The sequence below is a fragment of the Psammomys obesus genome, unplaced genomic scaffold (genome assembly GCF_907164565.1).
Source record: "Psammomys obesus unplaced genomic scaffold, mPsaObe1.curated_primary_1811, whole genome shotgun sequence".
Lineage (NCBI taxonomy): Eukaryota > Metazoa > Chordata > Mammalia > Rodentia > Muridae > Psammomys > Psammomys obesus.
This window is the reverse complement of record NW_026585644.1, coordinates 62,196,219-62,221,515: the sequence shown is the minus strand read 5'-3', so window position 1 is coordinate 62,221,515 and position 25,297 is coordinate 62,196,219. Positions and strand designations below refer to the sequence as shown.

At 47.2% G+C, this 25,297-nt stretch overlaps 1 protein-coding gene across 3 annotated transcripts in view; it reads right to left on the bottom strand.

Annotated features, from left to right (window-relative positions):
- Positions 1-25,297, bottom strand: part of Kcnn3 (potassium calcium-activated channel subfamily N member 3) — a 150,078-nt gene that overhangs the window by 85,350 nt on the left and 39,431 nt on the right. For all 3 annotated transcript variants that reach the window (XM_055620954.1, XM_055620971.1, XM_055620962.1), the window contains exon 2: positions 23,494-23,589. In XM_055620954.1, coding sequence (XP_055476929.1) covers positions 23,494-23,589 — 96 coding nt within the window. The remainder of the gene's footprint in view (positions 1-23,493; positions 23,590-25,297) is intronic.

Genomic DNA, 25,297 nt, shown 5'->3' with positions numbered 1-25,297 from the left:
CATCCTGCCTTTTGCTCATCTCTGGCTCATCCCTGAGCTGCAGGAACCTCCTACTAGTCTATCCACATGCTTGACAAATAGCTTGCAGGATGGCAGGGTCCTGGACAAACATAAGACTCTGGTTTTACCACCTGGCGCTCTGCTCTGCTGGAAAATGTTCCCCAAAGGTTTGTGTGTTGGAAAAGTAATTCCACTGGGGCTGGAGAGATGGCTCAATGGTTAAGAGCACTGGCTGCTCTTCCAGCACCCATATAGCTGCTCACAACTGTCTGTAACTCCAAGATCTGACATCCTCACACAAATATACATACAGGCAAAACACCAATGCTCATAAAATGAAAATAAATAAATCATTTAAAAAAAAATAAGGAAGTCACCCCCCTGGGCTGAGGTTGCAGTTCAGCTGATAAAATGCATGTCCAATGTGCACAAAGCACAGGATTTGTCTGATCCCCAGCAACGCATGAGACCAGGGTATGGCAATGCAGCTTTATAGTGCCTATAATCCCAGCACTGGGGAAATGAAAGCAGAAGGACCAAGGTCATCCTCAACCACATGGCAAGGTCAAGGCTAGCCTGGACTACAGGAGACCCTCCGACCAAAAAAGAAAAGAAACAAAAACAATAACAACAAAAACCCCTTAATTCCTTAATTTGTGTTAATGATATTTAGAAGCAGGAACTTCTGGAGATGAAGTCATGAGAGTGAGGCCCCAGATGGCATTATTGGCTTTATGAAAAGAGGAAAAGAGACCAAACTATCAGACTTTAAGCAAGAAGCCAGCACCATGCTCTTATTGCAGCCTACAGAAATGTGAGCTAAATAAACTTCTTTGTCACTTACTTCATCTACAGTATTTAGTTACAGCAACAAAGATGGACTAAGACAGTCCAGAGCCATTGCTGTCACGTACCACTTCTGATGGCTCTGGTAGTCTTACACGTAGAAAATAGAGCACAAGAAACCTCTCGACCTGAAACAAGGGAGGATGTCACTGTTCTCTGATCCCCTGCCTCAGCTCCTGGCAGATAACAGCCCCGGGCTGAAATCATGGGACTACCTACCTACACACCTGGAGAGACCAGAAGCTTTGCTCAGGCTCTCTGTGCTGATGACCCTGGGCTCAGTCAGTACTGATGGCAAGTGGTATCAGTCACTCTGGGCTTAAGAGCACTGTCACATGCTGGGCTAATGAGCAGCCATGCAGGGCAGCCACCTAGCCTTGCTCTGACCTTCTCTAGCACAGGACTCAAAATAATTCAAGGGATTTTTCTGACCCAAACTCTTACCAAAGAAATGAGTATTTGGGGTGTTTGCCCATCCCTGTAGGGCGCTCCAGCGCTGGCCTGGTTGCAGCCTGGTAGGGTGAAGGACCCACATGTGAAAAGCATCACTGTACCCAAGCAGACCAGTGCAGCAGCCTCCTAGCCTCCTACATGGGCACCAGCCCCCAGGTCAGCCCAAGACAGAGCTCAAGGCCACTGAGCAACCTCCGTCCCCTTTCCCAGTAACACCGGGAAACATTTGTTCCAAACAACTAATTAGGATGCCATTCTAAGCTGTACTGGGCTCCAGCTGGCTCAGGCACCAGCCTTGTTTCTCTGAGGGAGAAAAAGAAAAGAAAAACCATCACCCTACCCAAGAGAGGCCCCTCCACGCTGCATGCTATTAAGTACAGAGCTCTGCCTCTTTCCTGGTTGTCCCTAACAAGATGACCATTTATCCTACAAAACAGAAGTCGGCCCTTTACATCATGAAATGAAGTGTCAGAGCACAATGACAGCTAAAGTCCCAAGATACCCCTAAAGTCACTTTTTATTCTTTTCTATCCTGATCATTAGGGGAAAAAATCTCTTTCTATCTCTCTCTATTTCTATTCACTAGAGAGAAATAGATCAATGAGAAAGCCGCAGACCGAGAGCCTGTGTGGAACCTCTGAAGAGCACATCCATTCTTCCCCCAGCCCACACCAGGATGGCATGCTCCTCCCATGCCCTGAAAGAAAAGCTAGCCCAAAAAGTTCTTTAACTAGCTAGCTCTTTCTTATCTATTACACAGCACAAATGCTTTCCAAGAGTGACATGCTGTACACTTCAAACAGGTGCAGCTTTTGCCACTTCCTTTTAAGTGCACTTGCCTGTTAGCATGACAGCAAAGACCCAGGGGGAGACAAAGGGGAGATGGCAGAGGTACCGCTGTTCTCACAGCTGGCAGCACTAGCCAACAGCAGCAGGACCTGAGAAAGGCTCCTGAGAAGACCCTGAAGCTCTGACACTCCGAAAGGACATAGCCGTCCAAGAAGCAGGTCCTGACTAGAGAAATGGGATGAAACAGGAGCCATGATATGGCTCCCATATCCACAGCTCTCAGTATGTTACTTTATTTACTGGTTGTAGCAACCTGTTAAAGAAGACACTAGCACCACTCTGCTTTACCGATGAGGGAGCTGAAGTAGAAAGGTTTAAAACCACTAGCCTGGGGTTATATCGCCAGTGAAAGGCACAGCTGAAATTTATATCCAGATCCATTTGGACTCTGGGCCAGAGGAAGACAAATGTCATATGAACTTATTTAGCTTGTCAGCAGGAACAAAGATTGTACCTCGGGAAAACTGCACAGAGAGGCAAAAGACACCTCCCACCACTCAGAAGCTCTCTCCAGAGCAAAGAGGTAGGAAATCTCAGAGTGTGTAGGAACGAGCCTGGGGAAGCGCTAGAATCCCCTGTCTGGGAAGTATAAGGTGGGTAGAGGAAGGAAGAGGCTCAGTCACACCTTAACGTCTAAGTTCAAGGCTGGGTGCATAGTGCACGGACCACCACATTTTAGAGAGGCTACCTCATAACCCACAAATACAATGCAAAAAATAGTACCTAGAATATTACAGAGAAAGCTAGATCTAGTCGTTATAATCCTCTAGTCCTATACGTCAGACTCTACCCCAGGAAACCAGAGCATCTCTGTTGAGCCCTGCCTGCTATCACTAGCGTGCATGGAGATCCCAGCAGCAGGCAGAACCCCACAATCCCAGGGCTTCCGCCAGTTTTCCTCTGGTTACGTTGTGCTAAGACAAATTTCTTCCCTGGCCTTATTCCTAGATGCTTGACGTTTTGACTTATCCTGATTATTTGGAAGGGAGAGGCTGTCTTTGGAAGGGGCTTTTCACTTGTACCGGTCAAGGCTATGGTGGCCTTTCACTGAGGGTGGAGCCAACATTTCCACTCCAGCTGTGTGCTCTGGGCTTTGGTCTTGACAAGGCCTTGTGAACAACTCAGAAAAGCCTCAGGCTTTTCTTCCCTCTGCAGAATCCTATAGGCTCCAGCACGCAGAAAGAAGGGCCACTTCTTATCCCCAGTGAGCCACACCAGTGGATCTGTGGACACTTGGGCAAGTGCCAGGTGACTGCAAACAGTTTCTAGAAATCCTGTTGGGGCTTCAGCTGAAGGTCAGCAGCAGCATGCAGGCTGCACCAACAGAGGTAGGGTTTGAACAATATCTGACAAGAAAACCTGTGAGACAGCAATCAGAATTGATAATTGCCATTCAGTAATGATCTTGTGTAATTATTAGCCCTTATTGCACCATGCATACACAAACACATTCATCAACAGCCACCTGCTTCAGACGGAGATTTTCTTCAAAACAAGAAAAGCCTACAAGTCTATCTAGTGTTCATCTCACCATTCTCCCCAGGCACACAAATTCTTCCTCTGAGCAACATAATTTACAGCTAGAACCAAGAAGTGCAGGATCCTGTTTTTAAGTGTGTTCAACCAAGCAGGGATGGGAAATGAACCAGGGCATAGAACAGCCCAGAGTTGGTGCATAGCTGTTCACAGAGCTAGCAGAGACACCCACAGCTGCCAGCAGCATCAGCCAACACTGAGCAGAGATGTATGAGTACAGCCACTGGCCATTTGGACAGAGGGGATAGGAAGGCCACATTCTGCCTTGCAAGCACCTCTTCCCCCTAAAGCTGACCCCCACCACACCTGACTTCCCTCTGGCTGTCGTCGTGTTAAGACCTGCCTCCTCCCAGTCTCATAAAAGGCTGGGTAACCTTTTGGCTGATTCTGGCCATTTGCAACCTGAACCCTGTCCATCCATAAGGCCCTCTTAACCCTGTGCATCTATGTATTTTTCTTTCATACCCCTCCTCATTGCTGGCCTTGTCTGCACAATGTGTCTACCTGCATCAGTCCCTGCTGCTCTCCAAGGGATTCTTTCTATGGAGGAGCCTGGAACTGTCCTCTTGCAGCAAGCACCTACATCACAGTGGGTCTTCAGGGCCATTCACACCTTTGCATTTGCAAGTACATGTTATTACAACTTGCCCAAATTCACAGTCCTGGTCCAAGAGGTTTAATGAGACACAATAATCTACAAGTTCAAATGTGCAGACACAGATAAAACTCGCTAAGATTTTATTAGGCCTGAGAATTAATGATGCATCTTCACATCCGTGGTTCTTATGACCCCTGCACCATACTTTCCCTACCTTTATTTCTCACCACCATCTGGTTCTGACCATGAATGCTGTACTGTAATTAGCTGTCTGATTTGACTGATTCACCTTTTTCTCCACTGTGAGCTATCTCAGGACAGGGAAGATACTTTACCCTTTCCTAACCTCACACTAAGTAAAGAATTGATATTTGTTGAAACCAATTGGGCCCACAAGGCTAGATGAAGCCACTGTTAATACTAGCAAACACTTAGCTGTAATCTCCTTCATCTGCAAAACCATTAATCTTCACACTGATACATTATTTGTATCCTGAGTTTATAGGTGAGGAAACTGAAGTACAGAGAGGGATAATAACTTGTTCCAAGTACTATCAGCACCTGAAAGAGCTGAGGTTTGAACCAGGGCAGTGGGTTTCCAATCTGTCCCATCCAAGTGAACGGATTTCAACTCAAGGAGCGATGCTAGCACGGACAGAGGAGAAGTTGGTACAGGTGTGCAGACAGCCTGCAAGAAGGACTGGAAACCAGACAGACAAAGAACAGGGTCATGGCTCCTCTGGGTGCATGTGATGCCCTGCAGCCTGCAGCCAGGACTACAAAGGAGACAAAGCCAGCACAAGGTCTGCTGCTCAGGGTCCTGAGTCGAATGGGAGCCGCTCCAGCCTACTCCAAGAATACTGAATACAGTTACTACGGTGAGAGGCATAGCTGAGGCTGTGGATTACTTGAAAGCAATGTTTCTGCTATACTCCAGAATTAGCTTGAAAGCCTGGGGAAACCCCTAAACTCAGGGTCTCCCGAGGGCAATTAAGCCCAACTCTCTAGGGGCGAAACTCTGGTAGTGCTTGAAAGCTCCCAGGTGGTTCTGGTATACAGCCAAATTGAAGAGCCACTGTCTTCCACCAGCAGTATTTCAGCAGGGCAGGGATGAGTAGGGACGCAAACTAAGGCTCCTTCTGTCTCCTCTCCCCTGACTGCCACTACCTATTCTGCACAAGCATTTTCTCCAGACTTTCCTGGATCTACCACCTCTATCTAGCTCGAGCTCGTCTGCCAGTTAGCAGCTACATAGCCTTGGGCATGGGATCCCAAGCCTTGGTTCCCTCAGCTGCAAGAAGGGGGCTGTGGTAAACAGAACAACAGCTCTCAAATGCTCATGTCCTGTTTCCAAACCACAGCAAAGAAGAGTGGAGGATGCAGACCGAGGGAGATGGTTAGTATATAAGGTGGACTATCAGATAGGCACTATGCTATCACAAAGTTCCTTTAAATACAGTACAGTAAAGTAGGAGAGACAGTGGCAGTGTAGCACAGCATGAGAAAACTCGACCAGCCACTAATGGCCTAAAAGATGGAAGGCAAACCACTTCCAGAAGCTGGAAAAGCCAAGCAAATGGATTATCCTGAGCAGCCCTGCCAATGTTTAGGTTTTAGCTGGTGCTGTTTTGAACTTCTGACTCGCAACCCATAAATGTGTGTTGATTCAAGGTACAGCAGCAAATACAAAATGAATGGGAATAAATTGAGGATAACATGAAGATTAAACAGGGTCCTGGTTTGCAGCATGTGGCCCTGTGCTTAATGCAATATTACTTTCACTGTCACCATCATATCTAGCCAAGCAGCTTTAATGAGATCCAGTTCCCAGTACTTAGGGGACTGAAGAGCTGCATGCCCCACATGGTGACAATAACCTTGTATCTGGGACCTGAATTGGGCCATAGGTATGACAAGAAGCTCCCTACAGCCCTAGGATGACCCTCAACACTGGGAGTGGAAAAAGGATGAAGAAGGGATCTCCCAGGGAGTGTGCTGACCACAGTCAAGAAAAGACCCTGATTATGGCCAGCAAGGGCTCCAGAGACCTCATCAAAGGGCTGAATCCATCAAATGTTTCAGCAGGAGCCAACAGCAAGCAAAAGCAGGACCCTGTGTCATGAGCAAAGGGTGGTCTTGTCAAGGAAGAGGCAAATAGAATATACTCACCAAAGCCCCTGGTGCCAGGTTTGGTGGAATTCTAAGCTCATACTCATAATACAGGTGTATGCCCGACTTCATATACACAGAAAGAAACAGATTCAGAGAAAGCTAGCAAATCAGCAGAGGGCAAACCTCAACATCAGGGTTGGCAGTCAAACTCATTATTCTAAATCTAGAATATTCCACTCTATACTGTATTTCATTTTTTTCTTCATAAAAGCCCAATTAATATTTTAGATCTTCCTGATTTAGTCCCAGGAACATGAGCACATGGCAGTACACACCATAAATCTGCACTTCCTCTTTGAGATATGCCAGCCAAATGCTTTGGTTTTTATGAAAGGGGCCTGGAAGAAATCCAATGCTGTACATCTTGTGGCAGCTCAGGGCTGCTGTCATTGCAACTCTGCATGACAGTCAGAAGCGTTGGGTTTCCCGTGATCCCTGAAGTTGAGCCAGCAGGGGAGGGATGACATGGTCACTCCCCACTGTGGGTGCCCAAGGACTCCTGCTCAATTAGAACACAGCAGCAACCTTGAGAACTCAATTTATCCCCAGAGCACACCTAGATCAGAACGTTCTCTGCTTCAGAGATTCTGGCCCTCACTGTCTTCCTCTCTCTTTTTCCAGAGCCAGGAAATATGGGCTGTAAAGTCCATCCCTGTTATCCAGCTTTTAAAAACAAGCATACACACACACAAGCACACACAGACACAGTCAAGCCACAGCAACAAACATTGCATGTTTTAATAAAGAAAAAAAAAAAAAAGGAAAAGATGGAAGCAAAAGAGAGACAGAGAAATACAGACAGACAGACAGACAGACAGACAGACAGACAGATAGAGAATATATAAAGAAGTTAAGAAGAGGCTCGGCCATACTGACAAAATGCAGGAGACAAGCTGAGAAGTAGAGTCAAGCTGTTGGAGCTAGGTCCTGGCTCTGTGGTCCAGCTACAGCTATGACCTGAGTTCCTGCTCAGACATGGCAGCACACCTTCTCTTATGTGACCCCAACATGAGCACTTTCTCTACCCACTACACACAAGACATTTTGAGCTGGCTTTGGGATGATGTCACAGTTGCACAAAAGCCCACGCTGCTGATATTCTCAGATAGCATAGGCAAGAACCAATTCAAAGCCTTGCCTTTGAGAGAAGTTAGATCCCCAAAGCTGCTGGGGATGGGTGTGGTTTTAGGTGGAGGTAATTGAGACATTAAGAGAAAACTGTGAAATCCTAAGGTCCCTGTAAGGCCTAATGGATGCATCTGCCAAGCATCTGAAAAGTTCTGATAGAGCAAGACAAACCAGGTCTCCTGCAGGACCCATGGGAGAGTGTGTTCTATTGATGAGATGTGGACTCTCAGGATTCTAAGGCTGAGACGGTAATTGTCACTCCTGACTCTCAGTCAAGTGCATATGATGGCTGCCATCTTTAGTCTTAGAGATCTCCAATGAAGGAGAGTTTTCAACCAGCACAGTCCTGAACTTAGAAGTCCAGGTCGACGCCTGTAACCAGGGAACCAAATCTCCTACATGCGTATCTCTCTCCCCACCCCATTCCCACTATTGATGAACTCTCATTCTTTCCCCTTGTCTCTGTCAGATTAATCATCCCTTACCCTTCTCCTAAGTAGTGTGTGACTGCTTCCATTTTAGACTCACCAGTATGGCCTAGCCCCACCCATCTTCACCTTACACCTATCTGTCTCTTTTCCATCCCTAGAAGTACTATGTGGCTTGCCACCATCTTAGCTTCTGTCCCACCATCAGGATGGAGGAAGCCACATGTGACTTTACTCTCATCTTGAGTAAAAGTGACCACATGGCATAAGTCAACCAAGAAAACAGCTCCACTTAGCTCCCTCTCCCAGCTGCTTGGTAAGCTCCTGTCCCTAGGGGAGCCTCCCTGCCCCTGCTAGAGCTCACCCATCTCCTCAGCACCAGATTGACATCCTTACTCCCACCTTGGTGGGAAGGCTCGCCAGGTTCCTGCAGTCAGGATGTTTATCTCAGGTTAGATTTCAAGCCTGTTTCTGCTGGAGCCTTGTTGTTCCTGTGGTGCTTAGCTCTGAGCAGACCTTCAATAGCTCTGTATTGAGGGAAGTAATCACCTTTTGTCCAGTCCTCAGGCAAGGTGGAGAACAGTTGCTATTTCTAACAACAGCAGGAAGACAAACATTGCCTGGCCTGCCCTTCCCAACCTCCATCCTACACACACCCAGTCCAGGCAATTCCTCTTTGCTCTCAAATGGCCACAGCTTCTAGCACACTCTAACATGGAGTATCACAGAAAACTGAGAGGGATCTTCGAGAGAGTTTAGCTCCCACCCTGGTGGCACCAAGAAAGGAACTGGGAGAAGGGGTGGGGTCTGTGGGCAGAAAGGTGTCAGGGACATTGGATGCCATGCCTGTGTGCTCGTGCCATACTGCCTCAGGGTCTGAGTTTGGAGGCTGAGCACCAGGCAGATGGCTCCACCATGGCTGGCTACTGATCCCTGCTTTGTGGCTGTAGCAAGCTTAGTCACAGGTCAGCAGAAAGGGCTAAGCACAGCTACTGCACTGGAGCAATTGGGGATATTGGTGCCACAAGACATGTGGCTATGTGTCAGCGCTCGCAGGTGGCATGGGCTGCTGGGGCAACATTGTTATGACACAGTCTTACAAAACAGTGTCATGTGTCACCCAGTCCAGAGCCCAGGCCCAGAGCAGCACTTTCCCAGCACCAAGCACTTTAGCTCAGTAAACACTGGTTACATGAGATGAGTTTTTTTCACAGATGTGCGTGGTATATGGGGAAAGGTGGAGTGGGCAGGGGCATGATACTAAGGGGAGACCACTGATTTTTAGGATAAAAGACTTGCAGATAGTTGGGTTTTTTATTGCAGCTCCCTCTGATTAGTCCAACAACAACAAAGAAATGACTGTCCCAGATTCAGTTTCTAGTTCCATATCTGTCTCAGTGATTTGGACAAGGCTCTTATAACAGGCTCATCACGAGTGTGAGAAATGGAACCTGGGACTGCCCCAAATATCTTACTGCTGAATGAAATGCAGAACGAGATGAGAGGAATGCAGGGAAATCTAACAGGGCAAGCAAAGGGGCAGCTTTCCCATCCCCAGCCCCCAAAGCTGCTCTACAGCAAAGATGAGAGAATGAGGGACTGGCTGAACAGCTGAAGAATCAACAGCTCAATGAAGACAGCAGATTTTAATGAACCAATAAGCTGCTGTGAAAGCCATATTTAGCCATGGTGAAGAGAATAAGAAAGCAAGGAGGTGGCTCCCTACTGCCCAGCTTACAGTGGTGCATGGTGCCCGTGCGCCACCTCCCCTCTACCTGCATCTATTCAGAGCAACAGAAGTGGGCAGGACCCTATCCCTATCTGGAAAAGTAGGCTACTGGGAAGTTCTGGGCCCCCTCAGCAGGTTTGGGTGTGTGGTTACAGATCCCTGGCATAAGAACAGTCACTGTGAGAAGAGGCCCTGAGGAGGGTGCAGAGCCCTGATCATAGCAAGCCAGGATATGGCATCTAAAGCAGACCTGGTCTTCAGTGCCTTGGGCTAAAGCAGATAGCCCAGGGACTAGTAGGATACAAGAAATGGGTGCCAGCCCCTAAGAGGGGCAAGGAGGCAAACAAGATCAAGACTGCATGAGGCTCAGCCAGGCATCGAATCCGCAGGAAAGACTAGGACCCAGAGCAAAGGGAAACAAGGCAGGAAAACAAGGGCATATCACCAACATTGCAACCTTCTCCTCCCCCAGGGAACTGGACCCCATCCTTAGACAAGCATAGGACCTAAGGGGAAGATATCAGGGAAACCAGAAAAAGAAAGAGGTTCTAACAGGTAGAGGGGGACAAGCCCTAAGCAGAGCAGAGCTTGAGGTCTGGCTCACAATACCCTCAGGTGCTTAAAAGGTAGGACCTATGGTGTCTGTGATGCTTTTCAGCCCTGGACCTCATCACAATCATGCTTCATGAGTATCAGGTAAGTCCCATGACTCACCCATGTTCCCTGGTGCTTATAGACACCACAGGAATTAAGGGCAGGACTGGACTGGAGGCGCACATGCCGATAAGCAGGAGGTCTATGGAGTTTGGAGATGATCATCTATTTGAGCCTAGCTCTGCCTCTCATCTGCCACTTTAAATAGTAATCTACCTCTCTCAGCCTCACTTGACTTAGCTATGAAACTAAGACTGGGGCACTGGAGAGATGGCTCAGAGGTTAAGAGCATTGTCTGCTTTTTCAAAGGTTATGAGTTCAATTCCCAGCAACCACATGGTGAATCATGGCCATCTATAGTGAGTGAGATCAGATGTCCTCTTCTGTTCTACAGGCATACATGCAGACAGAACACTGTATACATAATTAATAAATAAATAAATAAATAAATAAATAAATAAATAAATAAATAAATCTTGAAAAGAAAAGAAAAGAAAAATTAAGACTGCTGTCAAGGATAAATGGAACCCCTTGCCCACAAGGGATAAATGGACTGGACACATGGTGCTGCCACTGTTGCCACGTATGTGGTTGTAAGCCACTTGCCAGAGCAAGGCTTGAAAGAGGATCCCAGCCTGTGTTATGGGGGTGTTACACAGAGTGGAAGCAGGGGCAGAGGCTGGCATGAGGGAGGATGCATGTTGAAGTGAGGGTGTGAGGCAAATCTACTTTGTACCAAAGCACACAGTTTACATACAAGGTGATGAGCTCAGTTCTGGAGATGGCAGCTGCTGGTGATCCTTGAGTTACTCGTGGATGTCCCTTCATGCCATCGAACTGTATTGTAAGTGGTGAATTTCCTGTCAAAATCACACCCTGAACCTGGGTCCACTATCCACGAGCGTCCTTCCCCTCTGACAGGAAGGCGTCAGGGTGGCATCATTTCTTCTGACTTATGCCAAATCCTCTAAACCAGAGAGAAATGAAGGACACGTCCCATCTCCCCCTAATCCAATTGCTATGTTAGAGGATTTGAACAGTGCTGATTTCACCATCCTTCTTCTTAGGAATGGGAAAATGTCATTTTACTAGATTCTTGCCCAACAGGAAACTAGAATTATCAGAATTTTCTTGGCAGCGTAATGTAAGAACAATTGTATAGAAATCTTGAGAGTAAAAATTCTACAGTATCTTCCAATTTCACAAACCCTCAGAATCAGTTACTGCTAGTCCAGTTTAGAAAACTTGTGCTCCTGCTGTACAGAAACTTTATTAAGGCTCTGAAGGAGCAGCCTCGGGGAGGGTGTGCATAGAACCCCGGTGCTATCACAAACACACCTTAAGGAAGTGAGGTTTGATAACCTGTGGCAGGCCAGACAGAATTGTGGGGTGAATGTACATTACTGATGGAAGATTGCCACCGTTATGAAGAAAGCTCACCACTTAAAAATGGTAGCTATGCCTTACATAGTCAGACTTGTCAGCCATGGATTGTTAAACAAAAATCTCAGCATCAAGTGCAGAACACCTCCCTCTGGGGTCAGGGAGGCCCCAATGTCCCTTAAAACAACATAAGCTATTGCCACCAGAATGAAGTGGTAAGACTCAATTGCTGGCAATACGACATACGTTGGTTGAAGAACATAGAGAAATCAGGCAAACTTGAAAACTTTCTTTCTGCTGACCAGCTTTTGTCATACCAGAAGATGACACCCAGGCCACTGGGGAAGAAAACGCATCACTGGTAACCCTGCATACTGCAGTACTGGACTGTCAGACAACAGGTGCCGTTAGTGTGATCGCAGCACAGTGGTTATGGAGGCTTGGGCTTAGATTTGAGACTTGGTCCGCAGTAAAGAATCTGGGTGTGGTACTGTAAAATGGTCCAATGTCCACAGCTCATGAGGTCACAGGCCCTAGAGAGAAACCTATTTCTGTTGTTTTACATGCTGTCAAACTCTCTTCCAAATATTTATGCTTATATCCTTAGAGTAGTGCTACACTTTAGCCAGAGGATCTTCTCTCAGCAGTGGTTAGAGTTAATGCAGAGATTAATAGCGAGTCATAATACTGAGAACCAATGTATATTGAGTGCTCAGCCCTAAATAGGACACCTATATTAACATCTTCAAAATAATAGGACAAGGGGGAAGATAGCTGGGTATGGTGGTACACATCTGGAAATCAGATCAGCTCTTAGGAAACCCACAAGCTGCAAGCCCTTAACTCAAGTGAAGAAACAAACAAACACAAAGTAACAACACAAAAATAGGATGAATTAACTGCGGAAAAAGTCATAGACAAGCAAATCACCAGAGTCAGAGATAGAGTTTTCATGACGTGAGCCTGCAGAAAGGAGGCTGGAACTGAGAATGAAGAAAAAACATGGTCACCTACTGTAATTATCCTAAAGACTTAGTTTGTGTTTGTAAAAGACTTTTGAGAAGTGTCCTTTAAACTTTAAGATAGTAGAGCCAAAAAGCTGTCTTTTTGATGGCTTTCTATTTCAACTTTGAGGCCATTAGCCAGGTGTCCCATTCTGTTTCTGGGAAAGAGACAAAGCTGTTAAGAGAAGGACAAAGTTGTTCAAACAGGCCCTACCAGGAGCCTCCTGAGCAAGCACACACTGTCACTGTCCTCCAAACGGCTCTCATCCACTTTCCTTCTGTTTTTTCTCTTCCAGTCACCAAGTGTCCCTCAGCTATGACACCTTCATTGACTCAGAAGCCCCAAAGATCATTTGCCCTGATCTATCTACTTCATAAACACAAACAAATAAAGTTGAGCTGATGGCAGCTTGTCTAGCTACAGAGACCTATACTCCAGACAGCCTGGGCGGCCCCATTCCTACACAGCAGGCAGAGCTCACTGGGGCCAGAGCCCTGGGGTTGGGGAGATACTGGGCCCCTTTCATACTCCCTCAGTCTCCTTGAGAGTATGGTGATGCTTTGCCCTGCCGAAGCCAATGCTTACTCACTTCACATAGCCCAGGGTAAAGACAAGTGTGTGGTTTCCAAGGCAACCTATATTCAGGTAGATTCTGACTGCTGGGGCTTGTCTGAAGCCAGTGAAGGGAGAAGTAAAAAGGAGGCGGTTTCCATTTACAAGTATAACTCCCCCAAACTAATTTTCCTTGGAGCTCTGTCAGGATCTAGGACAGAGACCTATCACCCCAGACTCCTGGGGCCCAGGAAGCTTTTGGAAGACTTGACAAGAGGAATGTGCAGGGCTGGGAAGACGGCTCTCTATGTGCAAGCATCAAGCATAAAGACATGAGTTCAGATCCTCGGCCCTCACATATAAGGTGGGTGTGGCAGCCATATGCACTGTAACTCAACAAAACAGATGGATCCTGGAGACTTGCTGGCCAGCCAGTGTAGATGAAACTATGAAAGACTCTGACTCAAAAGAACAAAGGAGAGAATGATAGAGAAAGACATCTGATGTCAACCTCTGGCCTCCGTATGCACACATATAAATGAGAGAGCAAACACACACACACACACACACCTTCCCATTCACTCCCTCCCACACTTAAAGAAGCATTCACCCTAGAGTCAACGGTATACAACAAGTGGACATGGGAAGTCTGGAGCTGTCCATCCTGTCTGGGACAAGTCTCAACATGCCCAGGATATGGGTTCTCATACCTTTAATGAACATGACACATACTCTGTCGGGAAACAGTGTGATTCAGAACACCATTTCCCAGTGACAAAACTGAAAGTCAGCACAGACAAGCCAAGATGGAGTCTGGCTACCCCCCTCACCCCAGAAGTCATTGTAGAATAGGTACCCTTATACCTGCTGACTGGAACAGAGTCAGGAAGCCAAAAGGATTAAACTCATGTGTTTAATTTTTTAGCGAATAAAGACACAGCGTCATATAGAAATTGACCATCAGGACTGATGTGGTCACCATGGCAGGTCCTGGGGCTGAAGTAGGCTGACTGGAGTACAGCAGGGAGGGCCAGAGAGCAGCAGTGGGCAAGGTCAACTCACAAGAGTAGTGGATTGAGACCCTTGCCCTCTGGGATACAGAATTCATGGGGCAGAAGCCAGTGCTATGGGCATAGACCCATCCAGCCTTTTGGAGATAAGTTTTCTCCACAAAGGGAAGAGAGAATGGGTCTATCTATCTGTTTAGTTTATTTACTCACTGTTCAGCCTGTGGACTCTTTTTGTTTGTTTTGTTTTGAGAAAGGATTTCTCTGTATAACCTTGGCTGTCCTGGACTTGCTTTGTAAACCAAGTTGGCCTTGAACTCACAGAGATCTACCTGCCTCTGCCTCTCTGAGTGCTAGGATTACAGGCGTGAGCCCAGCTTCTGAGTCTCACTATGCTCTAGACAGATAGATGTCTCTTAGCTCACATACAGTCTCCATCATCATGGTGGCCACATTCAGGGAAGAGGGGCTGACAAGAGCTAGCAATCTATCAGCAGCAAGCAAAGAGCTAATGCTAAGGCATAGACTAGACAGACACCTTGCTCAGAGGCTGAGGTGGCCAGAAAGAGTTTCTAGAGAAGGAATTATCATGCTAAAAGTAAAAAGATGGTAAAGCCAGCAGGGCTGTGAAAACACCAGAGCAGTGAAACCAGCATTTCCTAGGCAGCTGCCAAGCTCCAGCTGGTGAATCTCCCATCTTCAAAGAACATGCATAGGTCTCCTGCTGAGGCCCAAGCGTTTGCATTCCTGTTCACTCTCTGGTTTATCTGAGTTCTCTCAGGTGCTCTCTCCCTTGCTTGCTCCCTCTTGCCCTCTTACTCTCGCTCTCTCCTTTCTTCTTCTATTGAGACATGGTCTCACACTGCAGACCAAGCCTCCAGTTCTTGGTCTTCCTGCCTCCTCCTGAATGCTGGGCCCACAGACATGTGTGTGCCTCTGTGGCAGGCTCTCCTCTCTCTTGCTTCCTTCTCTCCAGCCCTGTAAGCACACACTGATCCAGGACCAGCAGCACTGCAGTGAGTCCCCTGGAACACACTCTCCATTTCCCATTCCCCACATGTGCTGTGATCTATCAGTGGAGGGGCAACAAAAGCAGAGCAGGAGTTGGGCATAAGCTTGGCAGAGGAATCTGCAGTGTAGCATGTCCCTGTCAGGCTGGATACCCCTTCAGTGCTAGAATCACCTGAGGCCTGGTCTCCTCTGAGCTGACCACAGTGGGACTGAGCTGATGTCCTCAGACCAAGCCAAGCTGAGATGTAGACCCATAGTCTGCAGAACTGGGAACTCAGAACTGGCAATTAATTTCATGTGGTGTGTGTGTGTGTGTGTGTGTGTGTGTGTGTGTGTGTGTGTGTATTTATGCATGTCCTTATAATGCATCTGGAGGACAGGGGTCAATATTGGGTTTTGTGCTTTTTATGTCAACTTGGCATGGGCAAGAGTCATTTTGGAAGAGGAAACCTCAATTGAAAAAAAATGTTCCCCCAAGATTGGCCTGTGGGCAAGCTTGTGGTGCATTTTTCTTGACTGATGGTGGATGTGGGTAGGCCCATCCCACAGAAGGCGGTGCCCTCTGTGAATGGGTAGTCCTGAGCAAACTTAGTAAGCAGTATTCTTCCATAGCCTCTGCGTTAGTTCTTGCACCCAGGTGTCTGTTTTGAGTTCCTGCCCTGACTTCCTTAGATGATGAACTATAATCCATCAGACAAAATAAATCTTTTCCAAGATGCTTTTGATCATGTTGTCTTATCACCACAGTAGAAGCTGTAACTAAGACAGATGTCCTCAGTCACTTTCCTCCTTATTCTTTGAGACAGAGTCTCCCTCTGAAACTGGAGCTCAGAAATTTGCTTAACTTGGCTTGCCAGTGAGATTGAGAGAGAGTGTGTGTGTGTGTGTGTGTGTGTGTGTGTGCTTGTGTGTGTTTGTGTGTGTCTCCATGTATCTGTGTCTTTGTGTGTGTGTGTGTGTGTGTGTGTGTGTGTGTGTGTGTGTGTGTGCCCTGATCCCAGGAGATAGGTTACAAACACACCAAGCCCAGGTTGTATGTGGGTGCTGGGGCCCAAGCTCAGGGGTTGTGTCCTCAGCCCCAGAACCCACACTTCAAATGCAACAGTCAGACAGCCAGGAACACCCTCAGGACTGCAGAAAGGTGGACAGCTGCTAGTGCCATGGACAAAAGGCACAACTTCTTCCTCCTCTCCTGATAGCCCCTGAATTACTCCAGGCCAGCTCTGTCTCCGACATACAAGGTCTCTGCTCCAGATGATTACAGTGCACAGCATCACCTCTCCAGAAAATCCACCCAGACCCTCTAGGAGACATGCCCCACTCTGCCTTCCTTCATCCCACATGGAGGCACACCTCCTCCTGTGGTGCTTAAGACCCCGGGCCAGCTGGCTCAAGGTGTGGGTCAAACACATCCCAGAGGCAGGAGTCTAGAATGCATTATGATTGTTGAGTAAACACGCAGGCTCAGTGCTACAAATTATATGAGGGTAGACTCACTAATATAGAGAAGCCAGTGCAGACCTCAGCTGTCACACTCCTCCTCTTAAGGCCAGGCACCTCCTAAGTTCAGAATGTGATTTGTGTCCACTTTTCTATAGAAACAGGAAGGCAGAAAGCAAGACTGAACTGTCTGCCTTTCCCAGTGGAAGATGCCACTGACCCGTTTTGCAAAGGGACCCCAAAGAGTCTGCACCAGTGATACATCCTGCTCTGGTGACAGTACATTGTGACCACCCAGAAGGCTGCTTGGATCTCCTGGACAACCGCGCACAGTAAGTGAGCCTTTTCCAGTGTGAGCTGCCTCTTGTCTATAATTTATGCCCTATAATTTTAAGTAAGTTCCCTATCTTCTGAAAACTCTATTGGCATTTAATAAAAATAATCTACTTTTATATACCCAATAAATTAAAATCTCTAGTTTGGGTCCTTTGTGATCCAAATTCAAGTTAAAGGCTCATCTCTTACCACCATCCTTGTTTCTGTCATGTTAGAGAAAACTAAAGAAGTGTGCGAAGGCTTAGGTTAGATCCTGAGGGGATCAGCACTTCCAAACAGAAGCAGACCAACCCTGTTCCACCCGAGTCAGCTAATGAAATAACACAAGTTGTAACTGACGGCTCTTGCAGCTTCTATCCAGGGGCTTCATAATGTGAACCCACACTGCTATCCGTAGGCACCCCTCCTGGAGAAACTGCACCCTTCCCCTCTTGCAGGCTCCTGGATCAGACAGTAACCCCTGGCTGGCTGGCTGGCTGGCTGGCTGGCTGGCTGCTTGCTGATAGCCCTTAAACATGCTTCTCCAGATCACAGAGGCAGACCACCCATGCTCACTGTCCCTGCTTGTTATCTCTGCCCCCCTCACCTATACTGCCATTCGCAGTGACTGTTGTAACAAGGAATAACTTAAGGCAGATTTAAAGTGTGCTCTTCAGCCCTGCCCTCCGTGTGACAGATGTGATGCTCCTTTCCCCCCTCCCTCCTTGTCATCTTTAACTGACCCTTCTCAATGTCCTAGCAGCTCCTCCTCCTCCATCTACTTATCACCTGTCAAGATTCCTCTGGGATCTTGCCCTGTGCCTTTCTTTTATCTCACTGCCCTGGCACATCCATTCCTAAGGACTCTACATCATTGGCTCACATTCCTGTGCTGGAGGCAGCTAGAAACCCCCTCCTATACCCAGAGTAGAACCCAGCACCATTCCTACCTTGACCTGCTTCTGTGTTTTCAGTTTTAATGAATAGTACTCTCTAGCACTGAGTTATCCAAGCAATTGGGAGACTCCCCTGTCCCTGCAGAGAGTATAACCACCCTAATTGGACCAAGTCTTATCGGTTCCATTTGCTCAGCATCTCCTAGATATGTTCCCTACTCCTGTCCCCATTCTTGCACTCCTCCTGGTCAGGCATCACTATCCTTTACCCTGATGTTGTAATCAGCTTCTAACTATCTCCCTGCCTCTAAATTGACAATTCTAACACCTGCAAGCAACTGCAGAGATTTTAGCATGTCTAAAATATAAATATCCCTCTAGCTTGACACCCTTTCATGATTCCTGCTGCTGCCTTTCAAAATCCTTTAGCAAGACAAACAGGTGCCAGGGGGCCTGTCCACTTTTCCACAGTGGAGCTGCCCAAACTGCCCAAGACCTTAGCCTTGAAGCATTCTGAAAGGACATTGCAGTTTCCACCCCAGGGCTTTTGTTTATTGTATGACCTCTGTTAGGGACACTGTGGCAGTTTGAATAAAAATGTTTCCCATAGGCTCATATTTTAAATGCTTAGTCACCAGGGAGTGACTATTTGAGAAGGATTAAGAGGTGTGGCCTCGTTGGAGGAGGTGTGGCATTGAGCATGAGCTTTGAGGTTTCAAACCCGCCCCCATCTCTGCTTGCTGCCTGCAGATCAGGATAGAGCTACTGCTCCAGGGACTAATGTGCTGCCACAACCCCCACCCTGTAATGGACTCAGCCTCTGAAACTGTAAGCAAGTCCCCAGTTAAATGCTTTCTTTTATAAGAGTTGCCTTGGTCATGGTGTCTCTTCACAGCAATAGAACACTGACTAAGACAGACACCCTTTCCTCCCTGTGGGCAGGCACACAGGGCCTTAGCTAAGCTGATGCACAAATCTGACCTGGACAGCAGTCTTTGTGATAGGGACAATCACTATTTCTGATTTTACAGAAAAGAAATTGAGAAAAGGATAGTAAGAAATGTTCTTATTTATGGATGTAAGGTCAAACCCATACAACCATACACCAAAAGGTGACAGCCTGGATTGAACCCAAACTGAGCTGCCTTCAAGGACAACACCAGCCACAGCTGAGGCTAGCAATCTCTGAGAGAAGCAAGGATGATGTCAGGGTTTCTAGCCTTGGGAGAAAAGCTCCCCACCAACTGTGCACAGAGCAGCCTCGATAAACCTCTTGCTGAATAACTATCAGAGCTGGATGGGCAATGAAGAGCAGGGAGGGCATGCTGGCAGGAGAACAGCCTCATGCATAAATCAGGGATACCCCAAAGGCATCTAAAGTAGAATGATACAAGAGTGAATTGTCTATGAACAAGCATGGCTTCCAGTGAAAGCCCCAAATGCATAGCTTTTGTGTTCTCCTTCTTGGATACACAGGCCTAGGGATAAAAGGTACCAGAGTCTTTCAAAGCCCCACTCCAAAGTACCATAAAAGATGAAGGCCAAGGAAAGGCGGATGACCATCTTCAACAACAAAAGTGAGCATGTGAAAATCATGATGTTTTTCTTGCTGCTCCAGAGACAAGACTGGAGCTGAGAGCAAGTTCCAGAAAAGCTGGCTCCTTTCCTCAAAGCAAAAGGGGGACATTCTAAATGTACACTGTCACTCCATTAATGTAGTACTCATAGAACCCAGCAGGTCTTGTGCTAGGTGAGTGGCCATAGATAGGATGTGGTCCTCTAAGACTAGGAGATGGGACAGCCATCATCCCACCCTCACAGCAGTAGCTGGCCCACCCAGAGGGAAAGTATTTCCATTGTTTTCCCTGGAAACTCTCTATCAGTCACAACAGGACACAGATCCTCAATATAAACTCCGTAAACAGGGCCTGGAAAGGTGAACAACCATACCTAGACTGAGCAATTTAAAACTAGGGGTCTAGGACCCTAATGACTAGACAAGGAAACTGAGGCCCAAGACCACAAAGCAAAATAATGATACAGTTTTAGAAACTAGAGCTCTTCAGTCCAGTACCTTCTATTCTAAAATGTGCTGCAAACACCAGCTCTCTGTCAGGCACTGTATGTTTCTGGAAATGCAAACATTAATAACATCTTTGTTTCTGAAGTGATAGAGAAAGCCATCATGCAGAAAACTGTAGTTTGGTCTCATGAAGTACAGATGGGAACACCTCTCTTGCTGGCTCTCTGGGCTCAAACCATTTACATTCCTTTCTGGAAGGAGACAAAAGACAGCACAGCCAGCTATAGGAAGAACGTGACTGTTGAAGTGAAGACATTGATAATATCCCTTGGAAGCCAGTAGGTACAGCATGATGAGGGGCTGGGTAGTGGGCACTGAGCCCAGGCACCACAGAGGGAAAGCCAGGAGTAGGCAGCAATGCTAGTGACCATGCAGATGGCTCACCTGGCAGATTCCAAGATGCAGTTAGAAGTTAAAGGACACTGTCTAACTAGACTAGTCTCCTAGCAGAGAGAGGGGAACACCAACCCACCTACAAAAACTTTGACCCAAAATTTACCTTGCCTACGAGATGTGCAGGGATAAAAACAGAGCAGACAAAACAGAGATTGAAGGAATGCCCAACCAATGCCTGGCCCAACAAAAGACACACCTTACTGCAGAGTGCCAACCCCTGACACTATGATCGATACTCCGCTAAACGTGCAGACAGGAGCCTGACAGAGTTGTCCTTTGAGAGGCTCTACCCAGCAGCGCCTCAAAACAGATGCCAAGACTCGTAGCCAAACATTGGGTGCGTAGGGAGTCTTATGGAAAAGTGGGAGGAAAGAGAAAATGACCTGGAAGTGACAGGATCTCTACAAGAAGACCAACAGAGCCAACTAACCAGGGCCCAGAGAGGCTTACTGAGACTGAAGCATCAACCAAGGACCATGCACAAATTGGACCTAGTGCACCTACAAAGATATAGCAGATGGGCAGCTTAGGCTTCAAGTGGGCCCACTAGTAAAAAGAGTGGGGACTGCATCTAACAAGGACTCATTTGTGAGATTTTTGATCACTTCCCCAGGCCAGACTGACTTGCCAGGCCACAGGGGAAGAGGACATCCTCAGTCCTGATGCAACTTGATGAGCTGGGGTGGGAAAGGGAGCTCCCCTTTTCTGAGGAAAAGGGGAAGGAAAACAGGGAGGGAAGAGGGTGGGACTGGAAGGCACAGACGGATGGGGCTACAACAAGGATGTAAGGTGAATGAAAAATATATACAATAAATTTTTTAAAAAAAGGCAGTTAGAGGGCACCTGTGTATGTAACAGGAAAGGGAGTAAAGTTTCCATTTCTTGAGACACTCTACTCTGTGCCATCTCAACACCCTTAAGAATTCAGCAAAGAGCCAGGCATGGTGACACACACCTATAATCCCAGTATTCTGGGAGGCAGAGGCAGGCAGATCTCTGTGAGTTTGAGGCCAGCCTGGTCTACAGAGCAAGTATAGGACAGCCAGGGCTACACAGAGAAATCTGTCTCAAAATGAAAGAAAGAAAGAAAGAAAGAAAGAAAGAAAGAAAGAAAGAAAGAAAGAAAGAAAGAAAGAAAGGAAGGAAGGAAGGAAAAAATTCAGCAAAGTAGGTGGTGAGACTTCCATTCTTTGTGTGGAAAACGAAGAATCTATTATTATCCCAAGATCATCCAAGCTCAAGTATTTGAGCTAGCAGTCAAAGCCACTACTTGGGGCTGAGTGTAGCTCAGAGACAGAGCACTGGCCTGCCACACACAGAGCCTGAGTTCCATCCCAGAACAGCAAATTAATAATAATATTTTTTTTAAATCAAAGTTACCTATTTCACTTTTTTTCTCTAAAACTGTTGGGCCAACATAAGAAACCCAGAAAGCATGGTTAGGGCTAGAACAGAGAGTGGTCCTAAGCAGAGGGTGGACTAAATGGTCTGCCAGCAGCATGGCCCGGCCCCCAGACCAGGATCACTTTGCAGTTGAACTATGTCAGAACTGCAGGCCCAAAGCAGGAAAGGGGACTGACCCTAAGAGAATCAGCAATTTTGTTCTTCCCTCACAGAGACTGATACAGAAATAGAAAAGAAAGGTGTCTGGGAGGACCACCATGTGCTGGGAGCCCCCATGCTGGCTTCAGGTAGGATGGACCTGGGCTGAGGCTGACTCCAGAGACCCTGTCCTGACATGGCCTTTGGTCATCTTCACTTATGCTACTAGCTGCTTTCTGAGATCTGCTGGACAATGGGCTATGTTTGAGTCCAGAAGTTTTGTCTAGCTTGAACTCTGTGAAGAAAGTTGCCTAGTGACCTCTGTACTCAGCCCTCAAAGCATAGCCCAATCTAAGTATACAAGACTGTAAAAGGTAGAGAGTCCAGCCTCTGGCACCCTGAGGACTGGCATACTGCCCAGAGGCCTAGAGTTAAAACCACTATATCCCTTACAGCCACAGCAACTCCAGCACTTGGCCAGAGGCTGGTCCTCATTCAGGGACCAGAAGGCTTCCCACAATACATCTGTATCAGGACAATGACACAGTTTACTAGCATTATTGGCTAGCATGTACACATAGACCCCACTTTCCTGTTCCACCCTCATGGTAGTTCAGCAAAGTTGGAATAAAGCCTCCTTGTTCCAGGTGAGGAGGCTGAGACTCAGAAAGGTCATGGGACCAACCAAAAACATGCAGCAAGAAGAGGTGGCCCTAGACTTGGCCCTAGTCTTTCTGAGGCTTGAATTCTGGTCTTTGTCAATCTCTTCCTGCTGCCCAGATGTGACTCTGTTTGTGTTCCCCTGACCAGAGAACCGGAGAGTGTCCAGATTCACAGGCTCATGATCAGAAACATCTGGATATCTTGGATGACCTGGGTCAGCAGTGAGCAGATCAGCCTGTAGGCCGGGGTGCAGGAGGAGGGGGATCAATGACTCACTGCCAGGAGAGGATATCAGAGTGTGCTCCTGCATTTCTCTCATGGTGCAAGTTTATCATTCTCTCTATATCAGCCAACCTGGAAGAATACCCAGATGTTCAGGAAACATTTCCCAGAGTACTGAGTCACCCCTTTTAAGCCAGAAACAGAGGCTCCCTTCAACCACACCACACATCCACTCTTTCTAGAAAATGGCACTTCCCAGCCTGGCATCTTCAGAGGTAGAGTCCCTACATTCAGAAATGCAGGTTCCCTGATGGTGTTTGAGGCAGTGTGTGTGTGTATGTGTATGGGAGAGCACAGCCCTCAGTCATGAAACCATATGACCCCCACTCATGAGGCCACCTGGGAGAAAATAATGTCTCAATTGTTCTAAGGTCAAAGACACCCTCCATGAGGATCCAAAGAGAAAGGGAAGACTTCAGACACCATCTTGTGAGATCACTCAAGTTGGGTTGAGGGCAGGTGGGTTCAACCCAGACAGAAGGATAGGCTACCACTTGAGTGTGTGTGTGTAGAGGGGAGACATACCTGGACTTCCCTTGTGTGATAGGCGATGATCAAACCAAGCAGGATGATGGTGGATAAGCTGATAAGGCATTTCAGGGCCAACGAAAACATGGAATCCTGGAGGAGAGAGGGAAAGAGAGTTAGGGGATCCAGGCAAGATGCACCTCATAGAAAGGTGTAGCAGGAAACAGTAGGGCAGAGGATGGACCATCCTTAGGAGCAGGGTGTAGCATAACGTTAGCCTGGGATGCCCCTTCTGAACCTTTGCTTTCCATGAGAAAACATCCTTACTTTCCCAGAATGATGCCGCCAGTACACAATGTTTTATGTCTGTGAAACCTGGTGAGATTCTAGTTACCAATGTGTTGACTATTTGCCTCCATGCTCATAAGTCATATGAACACAATTCACGTGTGTGTGTGTGCGTGTGCGTGCGTGCGTGTGTGTGTGTGTGTGTGTGTGTGTGTGTGTGTGTGTGCGCGCGCGCATGTGCACGTGCCACTGTAATATGGTTTGGGTGTCCATAGAAACTTGTGTTTCTATCTTCTTTTAAGACAAACCAGAAGATTCTGAGGTCCCTCTAATCCCTGTCTATGAAGAGCTCCATCAGGAATGAATCAGAATGTCCTGGTAGCTGCTCTGTCTCCTGGATCAAGACAAGAAAGAGAAGACAAGGACAGCAGAAGAGCCACTGGGTGGCTGAGGGACCAGCAAGGAGTGGAAGGGGTCGTAGGCACGGGAAGGTTTGGTGGTCTCTGGCCGAAGCAGGGGATGCGCCCGCAGCTTCAGCCCAGCTAGCTTAGAGAGCCTACAGTTTGTGTATAAGTTCTTTGGCTAGCTGCTGGGTCCAGAACCTGCCCCAGCTACTTAGAGCTGCATGTCCATCAAGGTACTTGGCCCAGCAAGTGTTGGATGCCAGTACTTTTTGCTCCTTTCAGTCAGAGCATCTAGTTGGGACTTGCCATACTCCTGAGTGGTATGAGTCTGAAGGAGAGCTACCTCCAGTCCTAAGGGAACACAGGACCAGCCTTGAGCAAAGGTGGCTGACAGGGCTGGGCATCACCACTGTGCGGGCTCTCTACATGGTCTGAGAGCTGAAGGAGACCAAAAGAAACAGTGCTATTCTCAAGGGTAATCAACAACGCACCATTTCTGTATGCCCCAACTGTATAGCATTCCCAGAAGGATGAGTGTCTTATGCCAGAATTCAGTCAGAGCCTCAGACATCCTGGGCTCATTACTTGGGACCAACTCTCTTCCAGGAAACAGGAACACTTGTGAAAAATTCCCTTACACAGACCTAAATGGCAGCTCAAAACAAGAGAGCAAAAAACAATTAGGTAAGAAAGACTAACTCTAGCTTTTTATAGAGAGTAACTATGGTTATAACCACCAATGGTGCAAGGCAAAATAACTAGAAAAGGACAAGAGTGCTTCTTCCTACAAAAGAGATGGGAGTGTTTATCAGCCCGCTCTGATCATTACACACCAAAACATGTTTCAGAGCCTCTAACAAAATTCCCATAAGGGTGTACAAATATTATGTCTCAGCTAAAAGTTTTAAGATAACAATGGAAGACATTTCAACACAAGATATGGTTAATTGCCAGATGATACTACAGCAGAGCTGAAGCAGGGAGACACCACTGGCAGAGGTGAAAGGTGTTTGGGACCGATGGAGCAAGGCTCTATGGGCCAATATGACTACTGTAGATTAGAGGAAAGCTTGATTTTCGAGTCCAGGACTGGCAGATGCCCATGCTCTCACTCAGCCCTTGTGGTCTGGGCTAGGACAGGAGCTTCTCTCTGCTGTATCTGTCAATTC